Here is an 18670-nt window from a genome sequence, read left to right as displayed (position 1 = left end):
AACATTTCATTCATGGAGTTTCTGGGGGGTAACTGGATCTTTGTCAGGGACTCATCAGCACCCCTCTACTGCAACGCAAGGCATGCAGAGGAAGCTCCAGAGTTAAATAGCACAGTTTTGTAGTCATGTCAATTCCCTGTCATTGTTGTAGTATGTTACAGCTGATACACACCATAGGGTGGCACGGGCATGACTCCTAAGCCTGCACCATCACTTTGTACATTGACAGCGCTATGTGAGAACTCGCCAGAGTTTTGAATGAATGTCGCTGTGCAGGAACTGGTTAAACCAAAACTTAATGCAAATAATAAATGTAATGCTCAAAATACAAACACTATAGAAAAAAAAGCTTTATTTTACAAAGGACAATAGCAGCACACATTATATGAATTATTATTCAATTGGTTTTCCATCAACTGGCTGTAACTTCTTACGTATCACAAGCTGGCCTAAACTGTTCAGGTAGGTGTCAGACAAGTCCTCTTCTGTTGGGGGCCCATAGGGTAGTTTCAATGGCTGGACTCTGAAGAAAAGTTTTTAAAGAACACATTAATTTTGCATAAAGTTTTTATTTTTATACATTACACTAAATAATGTTTAGTTCCCTACCTAAAGGGGAGGAGTGGGAACCAAAATAAAAAGAGATGTAATCCTTGAGTAAACAGGTCCGAGTCTGCCTCCCGTGAACAGTAAAGGTATGTGCACAACGCGTCTTTCAGTCGCTGGCGTACCCGCTGACGTTTTTGAAGCAGAAGAGGGTGTTTTTTATGAAGGGTCTTTTTGGCTGTTTGGTGGTTGTGGACTTTTCTTCATAAAATCTATCTATCTATCTATCTATCTATCTATCTATCTATCTATCTATCTATCTATCTATCTATCTATTATTTATCTAGCTATCTCATATTATAATATATAATACACACACACACACACGTGTATGTAGGTATCTATACATCAGATATCTACATATCTCAATATAGATATACTGTAATATATATGACCTGTGACCTGACCATTTTTCAGGTGGTTTCTTTTGTAAGCCGCTCACTATACTGTATATAGATAGATGATGTTATATCTATTTATAGTGTGCGGTTTACAAAAGAAACCACCTGAAAAATGGTCAGGTGACTTCTTTTAGCCGCTTTATGGCTTTCAAAGTCTAAAATGGTTAAAAATTGTTAAATCCGCTTCACTTGGGAGGTGAGCGGGGCAGCTGACGTCACATCTACAGATACCTGCCGGCTGTACAAAACTGGCAGGTATCGTGTACCCGTCCTATTCATTCACACACGCGAGCTGACGGATATGTGTAGTTGTGCCGTCACTGGTCCTGATCACCTCTCGATGCAGGAGTGAATGAAGCTGAATGACTCCTTTAAGGACGTAAACTAGAAACAGTCATTTTCCATATTCTTCTTGCACATTGAACAGCGTCTATGATAAAATACTATTTTTCTACTTTTTTATGTTTCATGTAATTTATTCATGAATATATTTTCTATGTTAGAATCACTAAAATACATACAGTGGGTACGGAAAGAATTCAGACCCCTTTAAATTGTCCACTCTTTGTTTCATTGCAGTCATTTGGTTAATTCTAGAAAGTTCATTTTTTTCTCTTTAAAGTACACTCTGCACCCCTTCTTGACTGAAAAAAAAAAAGCAAATGTAAAAATTTTTGAAAATTTATTAAAAAAGAAAAACTGAAATATGACATGGTCATAAGTATTCAGACCCTTTGCTCAGTATTGATTAGAAGCACCCTTTTGACCTAGTACAGTCATGAGTCTTCTTGGGAATGATGCAACAAGTTTTTCACACCTGGATTTGGAGATCCTCTGCCATTCTTCCTTGCAGATCCTCTCCAGTTCAGTCAGGTTGGATGGTGAACGTTGGTGGACAGCCATTTTCAGGTCTCTCCAGAGATGATCAATTGGGTTTAGGTCAGGGCTCTGGCTGGGCCAGTCAAGAATGGTCACAGAGTTGTTCTGAAGCCACTCCTATGTTATTTTAGCTGTGTGCTTAGGGTCATTGTCTTGTTGGAAGGTGAACCTTCGGCCAAGTCTGAGGTCCAGAGCACTCTGGAAGAGGTTTTCATCCAGGATATCTCTGTACTTGGCTGCATTCATATTTCCCTCAATTGCAATCAGTCGTCCTGTTCCTGCAGTTGAAAAACACCCCCATAACAGGAAGCTGCCACCACCATGTTTCACTGTTGGGATTTTATTGGGCAGGTGATAAGCAGTTCCTGGTTTTCTCCACACATACCGTTTAAAAATATCACCAAAAAGTTCTATCTTTGTCTCATCAGACCAGAGAATCTTATTCCTCATAGTATGGGAGTCCTTCATGTGTTTTTGAACAAACTATGCGGGCTTTCATATGTCTTGCACTGAGGAGAGACTTTCATCAGGCCACTCTGCCATAAAGGCCCGACTGGTGGAGGGCTGCAGTGATAGTTGACTTTGTGGAACTTTCTCCCATCTCCCTACTGCATCTCTGGAGCTCAGCCACAGTGATCTTCGGGTTCTTCTTTACCTCTCTCACCAAGGCTCTTCTCCCATGATTGCTCAGTTTGGCTGGACGGCCAGGTCTAAGAAGACTTCTGGTGGTCCCAAATTTCTTCCATTTAAGGATTATGGAGGCCACTGTGCTCTTAGGAACCTTGAGTAATGCAGAAATTCTTTTATAACCTTGGCCAGATCTGTGCCTTGCCACAATTCTGTCTCTGAGCTCATTGGGCAGTTCCTTTGAGCTCATGATTCTCATTTGGTCTGACATGCACTGTGAGCTGTGAGGTCTTATATAGACAGGTGTGTGCCTTTCCAAATCAAGTCCTATCAGTTTAATTAAACACAGCTGGACTCCAATGAAGGAGTAGAACCATCTCAAGGAGGATCACAAGAAAATGGATAGCATGTGACTTAAATATGAGTGTCTGAGCAAAGGGTCTGAATACTTATGACCATGTGATATTTCAGTTTTTCTTTTTTAATAAATTTGAAAAAAAAAACAGAAATGTAGAAATTTTTGCAGTCAAGATGGGGTGCAGAGTGTACTTTAATGAGAAAAAAAATGAACGTTTTAGAATTTACCAAATGGCTGCAATGAAACAAAGAGTGAAAAATTTAAAGGGGTCTGAATACTTTGCGCACCCACTGTACATGCTGAAACTTGTCACCCTAAGTGCTCGCTCACACTGGCGAGTAGCATCCGATGATTCTCTCATGTGAGACAATCGGATGCTATATGCAAATGGCAAAGGGGTCTGAATACTTTCCATACCCACTGTATATTCTGCAATATGAATGCAACCAACTTAAAGGGAACCAGTTCGCACGTTTTACACATAGAAGTAGTGGTTTGACCTCCAATAAAAATTACACATTTTTGTAGAAATCTAATGTGCCAGTCATGGGAAATCTTATATAGAAGTCATAAGCAAATTAGGCTGGAAGAGCATTAGGGGCGTGTCAGGGCACGTTGCAGTGGTTGTTCGAACTCTATGCTCTCAGATGGTGCTAGCAGAGGCAGCTTTGCTCCTGCAACAACAAAGGAGCGCATGGGCTCTGAAGGTTCTCAAAAAGCTTATAAGTGTGTGAGCCTTGCCTAAAAAAAAAAACAACCACCTCTGATACGCTCCAGAGGTGGCCAGTAACCTATGCAACAACCAGTAAACTGTAGAATTGAAGAAAAAAAAAAACCTTCGTTTTTGAGAACAGAGATAATTTTCAATAAGAGGTAAATAGCAAAGTGAGAGAACCCCTGCCTACTTCATGTTAGAAAATATGGATAGCTTGTAAGAGGAGGGGAGATCTCTGGCTCAGGACCCCTATCTACGAGTTACAATGGAGAGAAGAGGTGCACAAGCAGCTTCTATTCTGGCAGCAGAACCAAATTTATTGGATTAGGATTCATCTGAATGGCTGCCATATGACACTACATTTTCCCTGTAGGAGATGTTTGTCAAGGGTTCGGGAAGTAGGACCTGGAGCAATCGGGTGATCAACATGGGGGGGGGGTCACAATTTGAAAGAATATATCTGATGACAACCTCTTTAATGTTATCCACACTATCAGGTTGTTCACATTGACATAACATGGGTCTTTCAGCTGTTCCAAGGAAGGTAGAAGTGGATTTGAATAGTTTCTGCTATATATTCATTGGTGTTTTATTAATTAGATTGATGCCAGCAGAAAGGACATGGAAGACCTCCGCTTTACAGTGATCCATTCTTGGTGTGTGTTGGGCAAGTAGATATTCCTCATATTAATTTAAATAAGCATTAAAGAGGTTGATCGGAATTTAAGAAAAAAAAAGGGGGCTAACAGCAGAAAATGACAGCAGTGACGTCATCCGTGTGACCACTGCAGTCAATCACTGGCATCAGAAGTTTTGTAACATACACGCTAGCATGCCAACGGAGATCAGTGATTGGCTACAAAGTTCAGGTAACTTGAACAGCGCATCGTTACATGTTTTTCTGATGATGTACTGTTCAGTAACCTGACAATCACAGGCCACAGCGGTCCAGAAGCTGAGGGAACGAAGACATCTCCACTTCCATCAGCTGAGATCCCCAAGCTGGATCCAGGTGGCTGTTGTAATATTATATTATATATTATGGAGAGGTTGATGATACAAGATTAGAATACTCTAAAGAACCAAAATCTGGTCAGACTGGGTTAGGAAAAAATAAGATTAAAAGTCAGCGATGTGGCTACTCCTAGAATCTCATTATAAGCCCACCAAAGAGCAATATCGTACAAACCTTATTAAGTGCTTGATGACTTTCAGCTGGTCGTTGACTGATGGGATGTTCTTAAGCACAATTGGCTTCTGAGCCTAAGAAAACATTGGTAAAAAAAAAAAACTACCATAGTCAATGCCAATTGCTTATACAAATTAATTAATAATCTGTTAGTTGGCAAAGCTTAACAACATTACTCCGTGCTCCTCTGTCATCGATATAGTCAGTCATGTTTTGCCATTTCAGAAGTGATAATTTCCTGGATCATCTCATACCCCACCAACTGAAACTTCAGACCCCGAATCATGAAAAAGTTTGCACCAGAAATACAGCAATGGCTGTTTGAAATGTAGCAAAATTGTTTGTGCAACTCGTAGTTGTGCAAAAATTTAGCAGCTTTCGGTGTTTTTACCTCAGATCCGTCAACTTTTGGAGGAGCCTAGAGGGGAAGTGGCATGAACGAATATAACTGACAAATTCATCACCTCAAAAAAAAATTGGGGTTAATTACAAAAGAAACTGACTCACTGATCTCTGAATTCAACAGCAAAAAGATGTGTCAAATTCATTAAGAGGTGCACGCTTATTAAGAAATTGGTGCAGGTCATTCTAGAGCATTTATTTTATGAAGACTGGCATGAAAAAGGACAGTCTTAATGGATCAGGGCTTAGGGTCTCCCTCTCTTGGCTCCGTACTGGGATCCTTACTTCTTACAACTCCTTCACTGGGTAACTACCAGTGAAAACAGTTTTATATACATTACAATTGAGATGGCTGTCAACAACATGCCCCCTCCACACAATTCAGTCCTAATTTCCAGATACCACCTCACACAATGTCTGTTTCTTGCCCCTCATATCATCTTCTCCAATATTTGTCCCATTCATCTCCCATACTTCCTAACCAGACGCAGACTCTCACCATAGAAGCCTTCAAAATCAACCTGAAATCCCACTTCTAAAAAGCTTACAGCCTACAGTAACCCCACTGCCGCCATACTGCCATATGAACAGCTTCGGCCCCCTGCTCAAGGAACTGTACAGTCTCCCATTACAGCTATGAGAAAATAATGGGAAGGTCCACTTGGTCAGACTGACAACAGTATCTTTTAGTAATGATCAACCCACAGATGATCACAGTGAAGGGGTCAGGAACTTGGAAAGATTATTAAACACTATTCTTTGGCTTCCATAACATTTAATGTCTTATTCTATACAAACATTCAATGATTTTCCAATAAGATGCTATACTGGACTCAAAGAAGGGACCATGAACCTTCAACCATTAACCCCACTAGTATGTCCTAGCATAACTCAATGACATAAAAAATTAACTTTTGGGGGGGATTTAGTATCCATTCTCTACGAACAAGTCCAAAAATCCTCATCACAATATGCAAATCTTAAAAAAATTAGAAAATGGGTCAGCACATCTAACTAAAGCAGATTAGAACTATGTAACGGTTGCGTATACTTATGTCTTCCACTTTTTCAATTATGACTCAGCTTATACTCAGCTACAAGTGGTGCTCAACAGATCCAAGACAATTCCTATTGTCACAGTCATAACTCTGCGTGACTGAAGACTCCTGAATCCTAACAACGCGCGCACCGCACGCTGTCAGGATTGTTGAGTATTGCCAGCGTGAGCAGGCGGTCATGTGACCTCAAGTAAGCAATTTGCATACATGCAGTCCCATGCAGACTAGATGTGCTCAGCCTCGTTCAATACAAGTGAACTGAGCAAGGCCAAGCATGTCTAGTTGGAAAGTGGTCACAAGTATGCAAATCCCATGCTTGAGGTCGCGTGACCTTCTTTGGCAACACTGAACAATCCTGACAGAGTATGGTGCGCATGCAGTAAGGACTCAAGTCTGCAGTCACAAAGTGACTTTTAGTGGAAGACGGGCCAATTTAAATTACTTCACTTTGCCGCATCACATACCACTAAATAACACTGAGGCCCCCATTCATCAATGCCTTTCCGCCAATTTTTGTATAGTTTTGCGCCTTTTTTTTTTTTTTTTGCACCCAATTGCTTATTCTATTTGCGCGTTTTTGAAGTCTACTTTATATGTGCTCACCTGTTTTTTTCTGTTATCCGATTTGAGACTTGTGATTCCAAATGTTTTAGCCCGATTCATTAATTGTGATTTTCTTAAAAACGTGACTTAAACAAACATTGAGTTGGCCTGTGTCTTTCCCATAACATGCATTGTATACCTTTTTAAGTCCCAGTTTCTCAACCACTTCCTTCTCCCAGTACGGTCTTCCAATAAAAGATCGCACTCTCGTAACAAGATGTAATTTATGTGGTTGCTGTGGATCTCCTCCATACTTTTCATGATCTTCTGGCTTTGGTTGAAATGTCTGCACGTAAGTAAGTAAATACAACAAAAATCACTGAAAAGTTACTAATATAAGATCTGGCATAAGTTTTGCCAATGCCACAAAAAGTACCAAAATAGAGGTCCTGCTTCCATCAGATTTAGGCTGCGTGCACACGATGTGTTTTTCATGCATTTATGCTGCGGAATTTCCGCAGCGGAAACGCATCAAAAACGCATGGTAATCCGCACCCCATGGTCCCCAATGGCATTCCGCAATGTCAATGCACATGCTGCGGATTTTTCCGCAGCGTTTCTACAGAGCTCATAAATCCGCAGCATGTTCATTAATTTTGCAGAAGCGCAGCGGAAGCGCCGCCATGGACTTGCATTGAGATGCATAGAATCCGTGTCTGTACATTTGTACAAGCGGATTTTATGCGTCTCTATGTGCGGATGGTACCCAGTTCTGGAGGAGAGGAGACGCTCATCCAGACCTGGGTACCATTGTACCTGTAAAAAAAAGAATAAAATAACAAATAAAGTTTATATTCACCTGTCCGGCGGCTTCTCTCTGTTTGCCGGCATCGCTTCTCCTTCCAGGACCTGAGATGACGTCGCGGTCATGTGACCGCAGGCTGTCTCGCGATGTGCCGGCAACCCGGAAGAAGCCAGGACGAGCGCTGCAGCACACGCCGGGGCATCGGGGGTGAGTATAGCTTTATTTTTTTTTTATTTTTATGGTCACACTGTATAAATACATGCTGTTTGCATGGATTTATACAGTGTGACCTAGCTGTCAAGCACTTTCCAAGTGATGCTATTGCCTGGAAAGTGCTTGTCATTCCGCATGCGGAAACACATGCGTTAACGCATGTGAATCCGCATGTATTCCGCAGGAAAAACGCATGTACAATCTGCATGCGCTTTTTCTGCCAGGGAGATGCAGAAATGCTGCAGAAATTTTCTGCTTCATTTCTGCATCGTGGGCACATAGCCTTAAGCAGATTATGTGTCATGATGCCAGGACAGCCATTTTATAGTCTGGGTGGAAACAACTCAATACTATATATTTACAAGAAATTGTTACAATGGCAAAACTAACGAACCTGTTTCCATTCTACAAAGATTACCCCAAAAGTTTGGTTATAAAAGTTAACTTCTCTACTAATGACCTTAAGGAAAGAAAGAAGACAAACACAAATATGTTCTGATATTTGTGAAAACAAAAACCAGATAAGATTTTGGAAAAGTAAAGGCCCCAATACATGTAAACTACGGTAAACCTTTTGCTCTGTGGGCAGATAAGCCACTGCCAGATGTTTCTGGCATCAGCTTTAGCCACTCTCCCCATAGAGATCACAGGAATGCTGGACTAAGCCGAATGCTTCTGTGTAAGAGGAAATCAAGATGCCTGTCAGCCGAAACAATGTTCCGTCAACAATTATCTAATATGTATAACCCCTTTAAGACATTTAAAGGTGAAAGAATTTAAAGAAGGAAAGAATTAAGTGAAAGATTTTAGAGGGAGAAGCAGCAGTAAATAGCTAATGGAGGAGTCAGAAGAAAGGATTTGGAGAACATAGAAGTATGGAGGAGGATTTGAGAGGAATAGACAAACATATTGATCGTGAACAGAAGAATTAGGAGGCAAAACAGGAAAAGTGATTATTTCAAATCTCAAGGTATCATAAATCCCAAGGGTGTGAAACATCTAAAAAAGTTTAATTCAATAACAAATTGTAAATGGTTTATATAAGGGGGTTACGCTGATGGAGTCAGTATCATGTTTGGGGGAAAAAAGTGACTTGAGTTGCCATATTATTGAAAGAAAATCTGTTGTTGATCTTTTTCTCAATTTTTTACATCTTCTAGATAAGTTTCTGAATTACGAATTGTACAATCATTCAGAAACTGTTAGTATTTATCTTATCAGGTTTATCATTGCAGGAAGAATGTTCCAATGCTACTATGCAATAGCTTTTAGCTTCCACTGGCGACGTTAGCCAGGAACTGTTGCCTATGAAAGGGTCAGTCTGGCACTGCTCACTTTTCTAGATCATGCCAGGAAACATGGGCAATCGGCAAGTATCTGTAGACGTGACATCATTGGCACTGCACACTTTAAGGGTAATTCCCAAAGTCACAATGTAGTTTTAGAATTATGTACATATTTATCAATTTGTGTCAATATAACCCATTTTTAAATCTGCTCTGTTTTGCACAAGTCACAACCCTAAGGATGCCCATTCAGGCTCCATTTACCCTTGTAGTTCCCAGTGCCTTGGTCAATCCTGTGCAGTGCAGTCTCTCTTAGCGGACATCATGCCAATAGCTGAGCAGTGTCTAGAACGGAGCTTCTACTGTCAGGGATGATCTCACAGAATGGGTGTTGCCACCTGCTTGTATTACTATCTGGTGGGATGACTTTGGCCGTGTGCCGCCTTCACTCTAAGGCCATGGCCCCACTATCAGTATTCAGTCAGTATTCGGTCAGTATTTTTTCTCAGGAGTGGGAGCCAAAACCAGGTGAGGAACAATCAGAGAAAAGGTATAATAGAAACAAGTCACCAATTCTGCATTTATCACCCACTCCTGGTTTTGGCTCCCACTCCTGGGAAAAAATACTGACCGAATACAGATGGTGGGGCCATGGCCTAAATGTTCTTCTCTTTTATTTCCATAGACAGCAAGATGAACAATAAATCATTGTATTGATCCCAACTTACAGTCTGCACTATAGGCCAAAGGCCACATTTATAATTCAGCAGTCATCAGAGCTGTCAGTCTCCCCAAAATAGTAGTGGTATAGCTGTATAGGTATTTGTCACCCAGAAAAAAATTGTCCCTTTTATGTAAAGATCCGATGTGCCTGTCATGAGAAATCTAGGGTAAAAGCCATACACTAATCAGGGGGCAGGTCAATGTACTGGAATGCATCAGTCCGAGCCCAATTCGGTCCTAGCACTTCTAGTCTGATTTGCATATGACTTCTACAATAGATTTCTTATGACTGACAGTCTACCACATTGGATCATTACAAAGAAGAGATCATTTTTATTTGGGGACAAGTGCCTACACAGTCATACCACCACTTTCATATGTAAAAAGGTGATGACAGGTTCCTTGTAAATTGTCCACCTTTCAAAAAAAGTTTTCCCATAGTTCAGCTACCTGTAAAAAAAAACCAAAATTGAGCTTTACTCACCCTCTCCAAAATCCAGCGGAGTGTCACTGCCGTAGTCCTGGTCTCTTGATCGGCTGCAGTCGTGACAACAATACAGCCAATCAGTGAACTTGGCAGCTCATGCCACCTACTTCAGTAGAGCCACTGAACTCAATGATTATCTGCAGGGCTCTGAACATAATATCACCCTGCAACCAAACAGACTGGGACAGCGGCGGTGAAGCAGCGCTGGACCCAGGGTACATAAAGCTCAGTTTTTTATTTGGCTGAGCCTATGGGAAAATGTTTTTTTTGAAAGGCGACAACTCCTATAATGATTATGTACAGTGTTGTAGACTACGTTTTGTATGCACAGTATATTCATATATAAACATGCATCTAAATAAGAATAAGTTATTGGCAACTTTAAATATAACAGAGCGAAACCTTACTTCTTCAGGAATGCGAGACTTTGTAAACTTCTGGCGGATCCAGTCGGTCCACACCAGTGATTTAGAAGGGTGCTCTGTCAAAAGCTGAATATCACAATGTTAGTTTAAATAGGTGGTATCAACACAATGATATTGCATCAGTTAACAAAATTATATTACACCCCACTAAACTAAGGGGTGACAAATAACTAGAAAAAGCTAACACTTTACGAAACTATGGGGTCCGACTGCTGGGACCCTCACTAACCCATAGCATAACGTTTCCCTGGATAACAAAGGAGGTAGCAGGAAATCAGAGCCACAAAATAAAAAGAAAAGTTTGGCACTCAATGGGGACTTCTAAAGGGAAAACTACCTTCAATCCCAATGTTCTTCTTTGCAAACAGCATACCAGGGTCATTTTTATCTACAAATCTTCAGACCTACACAAGAAAAAAAAAAAGGTTAAGTAAAACTTAGTTTAGTTGAGTGTGTGTATGACGGCTGTTGTGACACAATGTAATACATGAGTGACATAATTAAACCACCACGACTCAGTTTGTAAGGCCAAGTGTTGCATTGTCCGCTAATGAGTGAGGATGGGGCTGCTACAATGGGATTAACAGCTCTGCCCTCAGATAACGCTGCACAGTCCAGAGCTGGAAACACTCAAAGCGCTAGCAGCATTCTGACATTTTAGCTCTTATGTTTCCTATGCACTTTAGAGAACTACAGGATTGTTCCGCAGTTGCTTCATCTGGTGCACACCGTTCCCCAGCCTCCTGAATATTGACAGTTCGGACCAGGTTCTGCCGCTGCCCCAAATTGTGCGCTCTCCAGTCCTGTAGCAACGTCACAGTAGTGAATGGGCAGTAAAGCTGGCCAGATCATGTGGTCCAGAGATCCGGACAGTTTTAGATCAATGGTTACAAGAGCTTCTAAGCATTGGGTATGCTCGGCCTCTGCTGCCAGACTGCAGCAGTGGCCAGTAACTTAGACAATGAGCATTAAACAATAGAATTAAAGATCCCTTATTTGGGAGTGTTGAAGGGGAAACAGATGGAAGTGACCTCTGGGTTGTAATACATTTTATTTTGCTCGGGGGCAATGCAATTTATTTATAGTCATATTACTGCGGAAAATGATATTAGGTTTGTCTATAAATGTTCCCCGATAAAATGGGATCGTTGTTAAGAATAGCTTAGTCAAGGCACCTCTTATTCATTTATAAGATGGGTTAATTGTACACCGCGTTCAGAATTATTAGGCAAATGCGTATTTTGATCACTTTGATACTTTTCATACATGTTGTCCTATTCCAAGCTGCATAGGCTTGAGAGCCAACTACCAATTAAGTAAATCTGGTGATGTGCATCTCTGTAATGAGGAGGGGTGTTGTCTAATGACATCAACACCCTATATAAGATGTGATTAATTATTAGGCAACTTGCAGAGGGATGCAGCAGTCTTGAAATTTCCAAACTTTTGAAGCGTGATCACCGAACAATCAAGCGATTCATGGCAAATAGCCAACAGGGTCGCAAGAAGCGTGTTGGCCAAAAAATGCGCAAAATAACTGCCCATGAATTGAGGAAAATCAAGCGTGAAGCTGCCAAGATGCCATTCGCCACCAGTTTTGCCATATTTCAGAGCTGCAACGTTACTGGAGTATCAAAAAGCACAAGGTGTGCGATACTCAGGGACATGGCCAAGGTAAGGAAGGCTGAAAAACGACCACCTTTGAACAAGAAACATAAGATAAAAAGTCAAGAATGGGCCAAGAAATATCTTAAGACTGATTTTTCCAAGGTTTTATGGACTGATGTAATGAGAATGGCTCTTGATGGGCCAGAGGCTGGACCAGTAAAGGGCAGAGAGCTCCACTCCGACTCAGACGCCAGCAAGGTGGAGGTGGGGTACTGGTATGGGCTGGTATCATAAAAGATGAACTTGTGAGACCTTTTCGGGTTGAGGATGGAGTGAAGCTCAACTCCCAGACCTACAACCAGTTTCTGGAAGACAACTTCTTCACGCAGTGGTACAGGAAGAAGTCAGTATCGTTCAAAAAAAACATGATTTTCATGCAGGACAATGCTCCATCACATGCATCCAACTACTCCACAGCTTGGCTGGCCAGTAAAGGTCTAAAAGAAGAAAAAATAATGACATGGCCCCCTTGTTCACCTGATTTGAACCCCATAGAGAACCTGTGGTCCATCATAAAATGTGAGATCTACAGGGAGGGAAAACAGTACACTTCTCGGAACAGTGTCTGGGAGGCTGTGGTGGCTGCTGCACGCAATGTTGATCGAAAACAGATCAAGCAACTGACAGAATCTATGGATGGAAGGCTGTTGAGTGTCATCATAAAGAAAGGTGGCTATACTGATCACTAATTTTTTTGTTTTTTGTTTTTGCATGTCAGAAATGTTTATTTCTAAATTTTGTGCACTGATATTGGTTTAACTGGTGAAAATAAACAAGTGAGATGGGATTATATTTGTTTTTTATTCAGTTGCCTAATAATTCTGCACAGTAATAGTTACCTGCACAAACAGATATCCTCCTAAGATATTTATGAGTCTTTTGGGTTGATTGAGAACATAGTTGTTGATCAATAATAAAAACAATCCTCTAAAATACAACCTGCCTAATAATTCTGCACACAGTGTAGTAATGAAACTGTATTTGATTTTTTTTTATTTAATACTGTATCATCCACCTTGTTCTTGTTGATTGTGCCCTTAGGTTTACAAAGACAATCACTCTGATTTCATCTAAACCTACGTTTGAATGCATCAATTAATAGCTTTTTAGGATCCTCTTTTTCTCTAAACCTTTTTTTTAATATGCGAGCTTCCTTCAGGAAACCTTCATTCGTTGTACAGTTTTTCCTTATTCCTATCAAACAGGCAATCCCTGCATGTGTCACAGCTGTCTAACAGCCGTGACACATGGTGCCGCGGCGACACTAACATTGAGGCCAAGCACGTCGCAAATACTCGGCGAGCATGCTTGTCCAAAGGGTTAACAGACATACAAAAAGTAATGGGCTGGCTGCCATCAAAATACAACTGCCGGCCCAAGCACTGTGGTCCCTGGGAATCTGACCGGGGCTGGATAAAAGGTCATCGAGGGCCGTAAATGGCTTGTGGGCCTGAGGTTCCCCACCCCTGCTGTACAGTATAGCACTGATATTTTCCAAAAAACTGCACCGAATCCCTGATATATATATATATATATATATATATATACACACACACAGTGGTGGCCAAAAGTATTGGCACCCCTGCAATTCTGTCAGATAATACTCAGTTTCTTCCTGAAAATGATTGCAATCACAAATTCTTTGGTATTAGTATCTTCATTTAATTTGTCTTCAATGAAAAAACCCAAAAGGAATTGTCCTAAAGCCAAATTGGATACAATTCCACACCAAACCTAAAAAAGGGGGTGGACAAAAGTATTGGCACTGTTTGAAAAATCATGTGATGCTTCTCTAATTCGTGTAATTAACAGCACCTGTAATTTACCTGTGGCACCTAACAGGTGTTGGCAATAACTAAATCACACTTGCAGCCAGTTAACATGGATTAAAGTTGACTCAACCTCTGTCCTGTGTCCTTGTGTGTACCACATTGAGCATGGAGAAAAGAAAGAAGACCAAAAACTGTCTGAGGACTTGAGAAACCAAATTGTGAGGAAGCATGAGCAATCTCAAGGCTACAAGTCCATCTCCAAAGACCTGACTGTTCCTGTGTCTTCCGTGCGCAGTGTCATCAAGAAGTTTAAAGCCCATGGCACTGTGGCTAACCTACCTAGATGTGGACGGAAAAGAAAAATTGACGAGAGATTTCAACGCAAGATTGTGCGGATGGTGGATAAAGAACCTCGACTAACATCCAAACAAGTTCAAGCTGCCCTGCAGTCCGAGGGTACAACAGTGTCAACCCGTACTATCCGTCGGCGTCTGAATGAAAAGGGACTGTATGGTAGGATACCCAGGAAGAAACCACTTCTTACCCCGAGACATAAAAAAGCCAGGCTGGATTTTGCCAAAACTTACCTGAGAAAGCCTAAAACGTTTTGGAAGAATGTTCTCTGGTCAGATGAGACAAAAATAGAGCTTTTTGGCAAAAAGCATCAACATAGAGTGTACAAGAAAAAAAAAAGAGGCATTCAAAGAAAAGAACACGGTCCCTACAGTCAAACATGGCGGAGGTTCCCTGATGTTTTTGGGTTGCTTTGCTGCCTTTGGCACTGGACTGCTTGACCGTGTGCATGGCATTATGAAGTCTGAAGACTACCAACAAATTTTGCAGCATAATGTACGGCCCAGTGTGAGAAAGCTGGGTCTCCCTCGCAGGTCATGGGTCTTCCAGCAGGACAATGACCCAAAACACACTTCCAAAAGCACTATAAAATGGTTTGAGAGAAAGCACTGGAGACTTCTAAGGTGGCCAGCAATGAGTCCAGACCTGAATCCCATAGAACACCTGTGGAGAGATCTCAAAATGGCAGTTTGGAGAAGGCACCCTTCAAATATCAGGGACCTGGAGCAGTTTGCCAAAGAATAATCGTCTACAATTCCAGCAGAGCATTGTAAGAAACTCATTGATGGTTACCGGAAGCGGTTGTTCGCAGTTATTTTGGCTAACGGTTGTGCAACCAAGTATTAGGCTGAGGGTGCCAATACTTTTGTCTGGCCCATTTTGGAGTTTTGTGTGAAATGATCAATGATTTGATTTTTGCTTCATTCTCTTTTGTGTTTTTTCCTTGCAAGCAAATTAAATTAAGATAAATTAAATTAAGATAATACGACCAAAGAATTTGTGATTGCATTCATTTTCAGGAAGAAACTGAGTATTATCTGACAGAATTGCAGGGGTGCCAATACTTTTGGCCACCACTGTATAATATATATATATATATATATATATATATATATATATATATATATATATATATATATATATATATATATATATATATATATATATATATATATATATATATATATATATATATATATACACACACACACATACACAGTGCCTACAAGTAGTATTCAACCCCCTGCAGATTTAGCTGGTTTGATAAGATGCAAATAAGTTAGAGCCTTCAAACTGCAAACGAGAGTAGGTTTTATGAACAGAAGCATAAATCTTGCAAACCAAAAAGTTATGTTGCTCAGTTGAATTTTATTAAATTTTAAACATAAAAGTGTGGGTCAATTATTATACAAGCCCTATGTTTAATATTTTGTGGAATAACCCTTGTTTGCAATTACAGCTAATAATCGTCTTTTATAAGACCTGATCAGGACAGCACAGGTCTGTGGAGTTATCTTGGCCCACTCCTCCATGCAGATCTTCTCCAAGTTATCTAGGTTCTTTGGGTGTCTCATGTGGACTTTATTCTTGAGCTCCTTCCACAAGTTTTCAATTGGGTTAAGGTCAGGAGACTGACTAGGCCACTCCAACACCTTGACTTTTTCCCTCTTGAACCATGCCTTGGTTTTCTTGGCTGTGTGCTTTGGGTCGTTGTCTTGTTGGAAGATGAAATTACGACCCATCTTAAGATCCTTGATGGAGGAGCGGAGGTTCTTGGCCAAAATCTCCAGGTAGGCCGTGCTATCCATCTTCCCATGGATGCGGACCAGATGGCCAGGCCCCTTGGCTGAGAAACAGCCCCATAGCATGATGCTGCCACCACCATGCTTGACTGTAGGGATGGTATTCTTGGGGTCGTATGCAGTGCCATCCAGTCTCCAAACGTCACGTGTGTGGTTGGCACCAAAGATCTCGATCTTGGTCTCATCAGACCATAGAACCTTGAACCAGTCTGTCTCAGAGTCCTCCAAGTGATCATGAGCAAACTGTAGACGAGCCTTGACATGACGCTTTGAAAGTAAAGGTACCTTACGGGCTCGTCTGGAACGGAGACCATTGCGGTGGAGTACGTTACTTATGGTATCGACTGAAACCAATGTCCCCACTGCCATGAGATCTTCCCGGAGCTCCTTCCTTGTTGTCCTTGGGTTAGCCTTGACTCTTCGGACAAGCCTGGCCTTGGCACGGGAGGACACTTTCAAAGGCTGTCCAGGCCGTGGAAGGCTAACAGTAGTTCCATAAGCCTTCCACTTACGGATGATGCTCCCAACAGTGGAGACAGGTAGGCCCAACTCCTTGGAAAGGGTTTTGTACCCCTTGCCAGCCTTGTGACCCTCCACGATCTTGTCTCTGATGGCCTTGGAATGCTCCTTTGTCTTTCCCATGTTGACCATGTCTGAGTGCTGTTCACAAGTTTGGGGAGGGTCTTAAATAGTCAGAAAAGGCTGGCAAAAGAGATCTTTAATCCACACATGTGAAGCTCATTATTCTTGGTGCCTGAACTACTTCTTAATACTTTAGGGGGACCAAACAGAATTCTTGTGGTTTGAGGGGTTGAATAATAAATGACACTCTGAATTAACTTTTCACGTTAAAAAAAAAAAAAAAAAAAAACAAACAATATTTGCTGCAGTGCATTTCCCACTTCCAGGCTGATCTACAGTACAAATGTCACAATGCCAAGTTAATTCAGCATGTGTCAACCAGCTAAATCTGCAGGGGGTTGAATACTACTTGTAGGCACTGTATATATATATATATATACACACACACACACACACACACACACACACACACACACACACACACACACACAGTACAGACCAAAAGTTTGGACACACCTCATTTAAAGATTTTTCTGTATTTTCATGACTTTGAAAATTGTACATTCACACTGAAGGCATCAAAACTATGAATTAACACGTGTGGAATTATATACTTAACAAAAAAAGTGTGAAACAACTGAAAATATGTCTTATATTCTAGGTTCTTAAAAGTAGCCACCTTTTGCTTTGATGACTGCTTTGCACACTCTTGGCATTCTCTTGATGAGCTTCAAGAGGCAGTCACCGGAAATGGTTTTCACTTCACAGGTGTGCCCTGTCAGGTTTAATAAGTGGGATTTCTTGCCTTATAAATGGGGTTGGGACCATCAGTTGTGTTGTGCAGAAGTCTGGTGGATACACAGCTGATAGTCCTACAGAATAGACTGTTAGAATTTGTATTATGGCAAGAAAAAAGCAGCTAAGTAAAGAAAAACGAGTGGCCATCATTACTTTAAGAAATTAAGGTCAGTCAGTCTGAAAAATTGGGAAAACTTTGAAAGTGTCCCCAAATGCAGTTGCAAAAACCATCAAGCGCTACAAAAAAACTGGCTCACATGAGGACCGCCCCAGGAAAGGAAGACCAAGAGTCACCCCTGCTTCTGAGGATAAGTTTATCCGAGTCACCAGCCTCAGAAATCGCAGGTTAACAGCAGCTCAGATTAGAGACCAGGTCAATGCCACACAAAGTTCTAGCAGCAGACACATCTCTTCAACAACTGTTAAGAGGAGACTTTGTGCAGCAGGCCTTCATGGTAAAATAGCTGCTAGGAAACCACTGCTAAGGACAGGCAACAAGCAGAAGAGACTTGTTTGGGCTAAAGAACACAATGAATGGACATTAGACCAGTGGAAATCTGTGCTTTGGTCTGATGAGTCCAAATTTGAGATCTTTGGTTCCAATCACCGTGTCTTTGTGCGACTCAGAAAAGGTGAACGGATGAACTCTACATGCCTGGTTCCCACCGTGAAGCATGGAGGAGGAGGTGTGATGGTGTGGGGGTGCTTTGCTGGTGACACTGTTGGGGATTTATTCGAAATTGAAGGCATACTGAACCAGCATGGCTACCACAGCATCTTGCAGCGGCATGCTATTCCATCCAGTTTGCGTTTAGTTGGACCATCATTTATTTTTCAACAGGACAATGACTCCAAACACACCTCCAGGCTGTGTAAGGGCTATTTGACCAAGAAGGAGAGTGATCGGGTGCTACGCCAGATAACCTGGCCTCCACAGTCACCAGACCTGAACCCAATCGAGATGGTTTGGGGTGAGC

The 18670-nt window shown here is 41.4% G+C and overlaps 1 protein-coding gene across 2 annotated transcripts in view; it reads right to left on the bottom strand.

The window, feature by feature from the left end:
• Positions 1 to 335: 335 nt before the first annotated feature.
• Positions 336 to 18670, bottom strand: part of MRPL30 (mitochondrial ribosomal protein L30) — a 20930-nt gene continuing 2595 nt past the window's right edge. For both annotated transcript variants that reach the window (XM_073664875.1, XM_073664874.1), the window contains exons 2-6: positions 11055 to 11121; positions 10700 to 10783; positions 6978 to 7124; positions 4776 to 4849; positions 336 to 523 (exon numbers count right to left, since the gene is read on the bottom strand). In XM_073664875.1, coding sequence (XP_073520976.1) covers positions 394 to 523; positions 4776 to 4849; positions 6978 to 7124; positions 10700 to 10783; positions 11055 to 11099 — 480 coding nt within the window. In that variant the 5' untranslated portion in view covers positions 11100 to 11121 and the 3' untranslated portion in view covers positions 336 to 393. The remainder of the gene's footprint in view (positions 524 to 4775; positions 4850 to 6977; positions 7125 to 10699; positions 10784 to 11054; positions 11122 to 18670) is intronic.

Source organism: Phyllobates terribilis, unplaced genomic scaffold (genome assembly GCF_046119375.1).
Source record: "Phyllobates terribilis strain yellow unplaced genomic scaffold, ASM4611937v1 Scaffold_2__4_contigs__length_985480577, whole genome shotgun sequence".
NCBI lineage: Eukaryota > Metazoa > Chordata > Amphibia > Anura > Dendrobatidae > Phyllobates > Phyllobates terribilis.
This window is presented reverse-complemented; position numbering and strand designations above follow the sequence as displayed.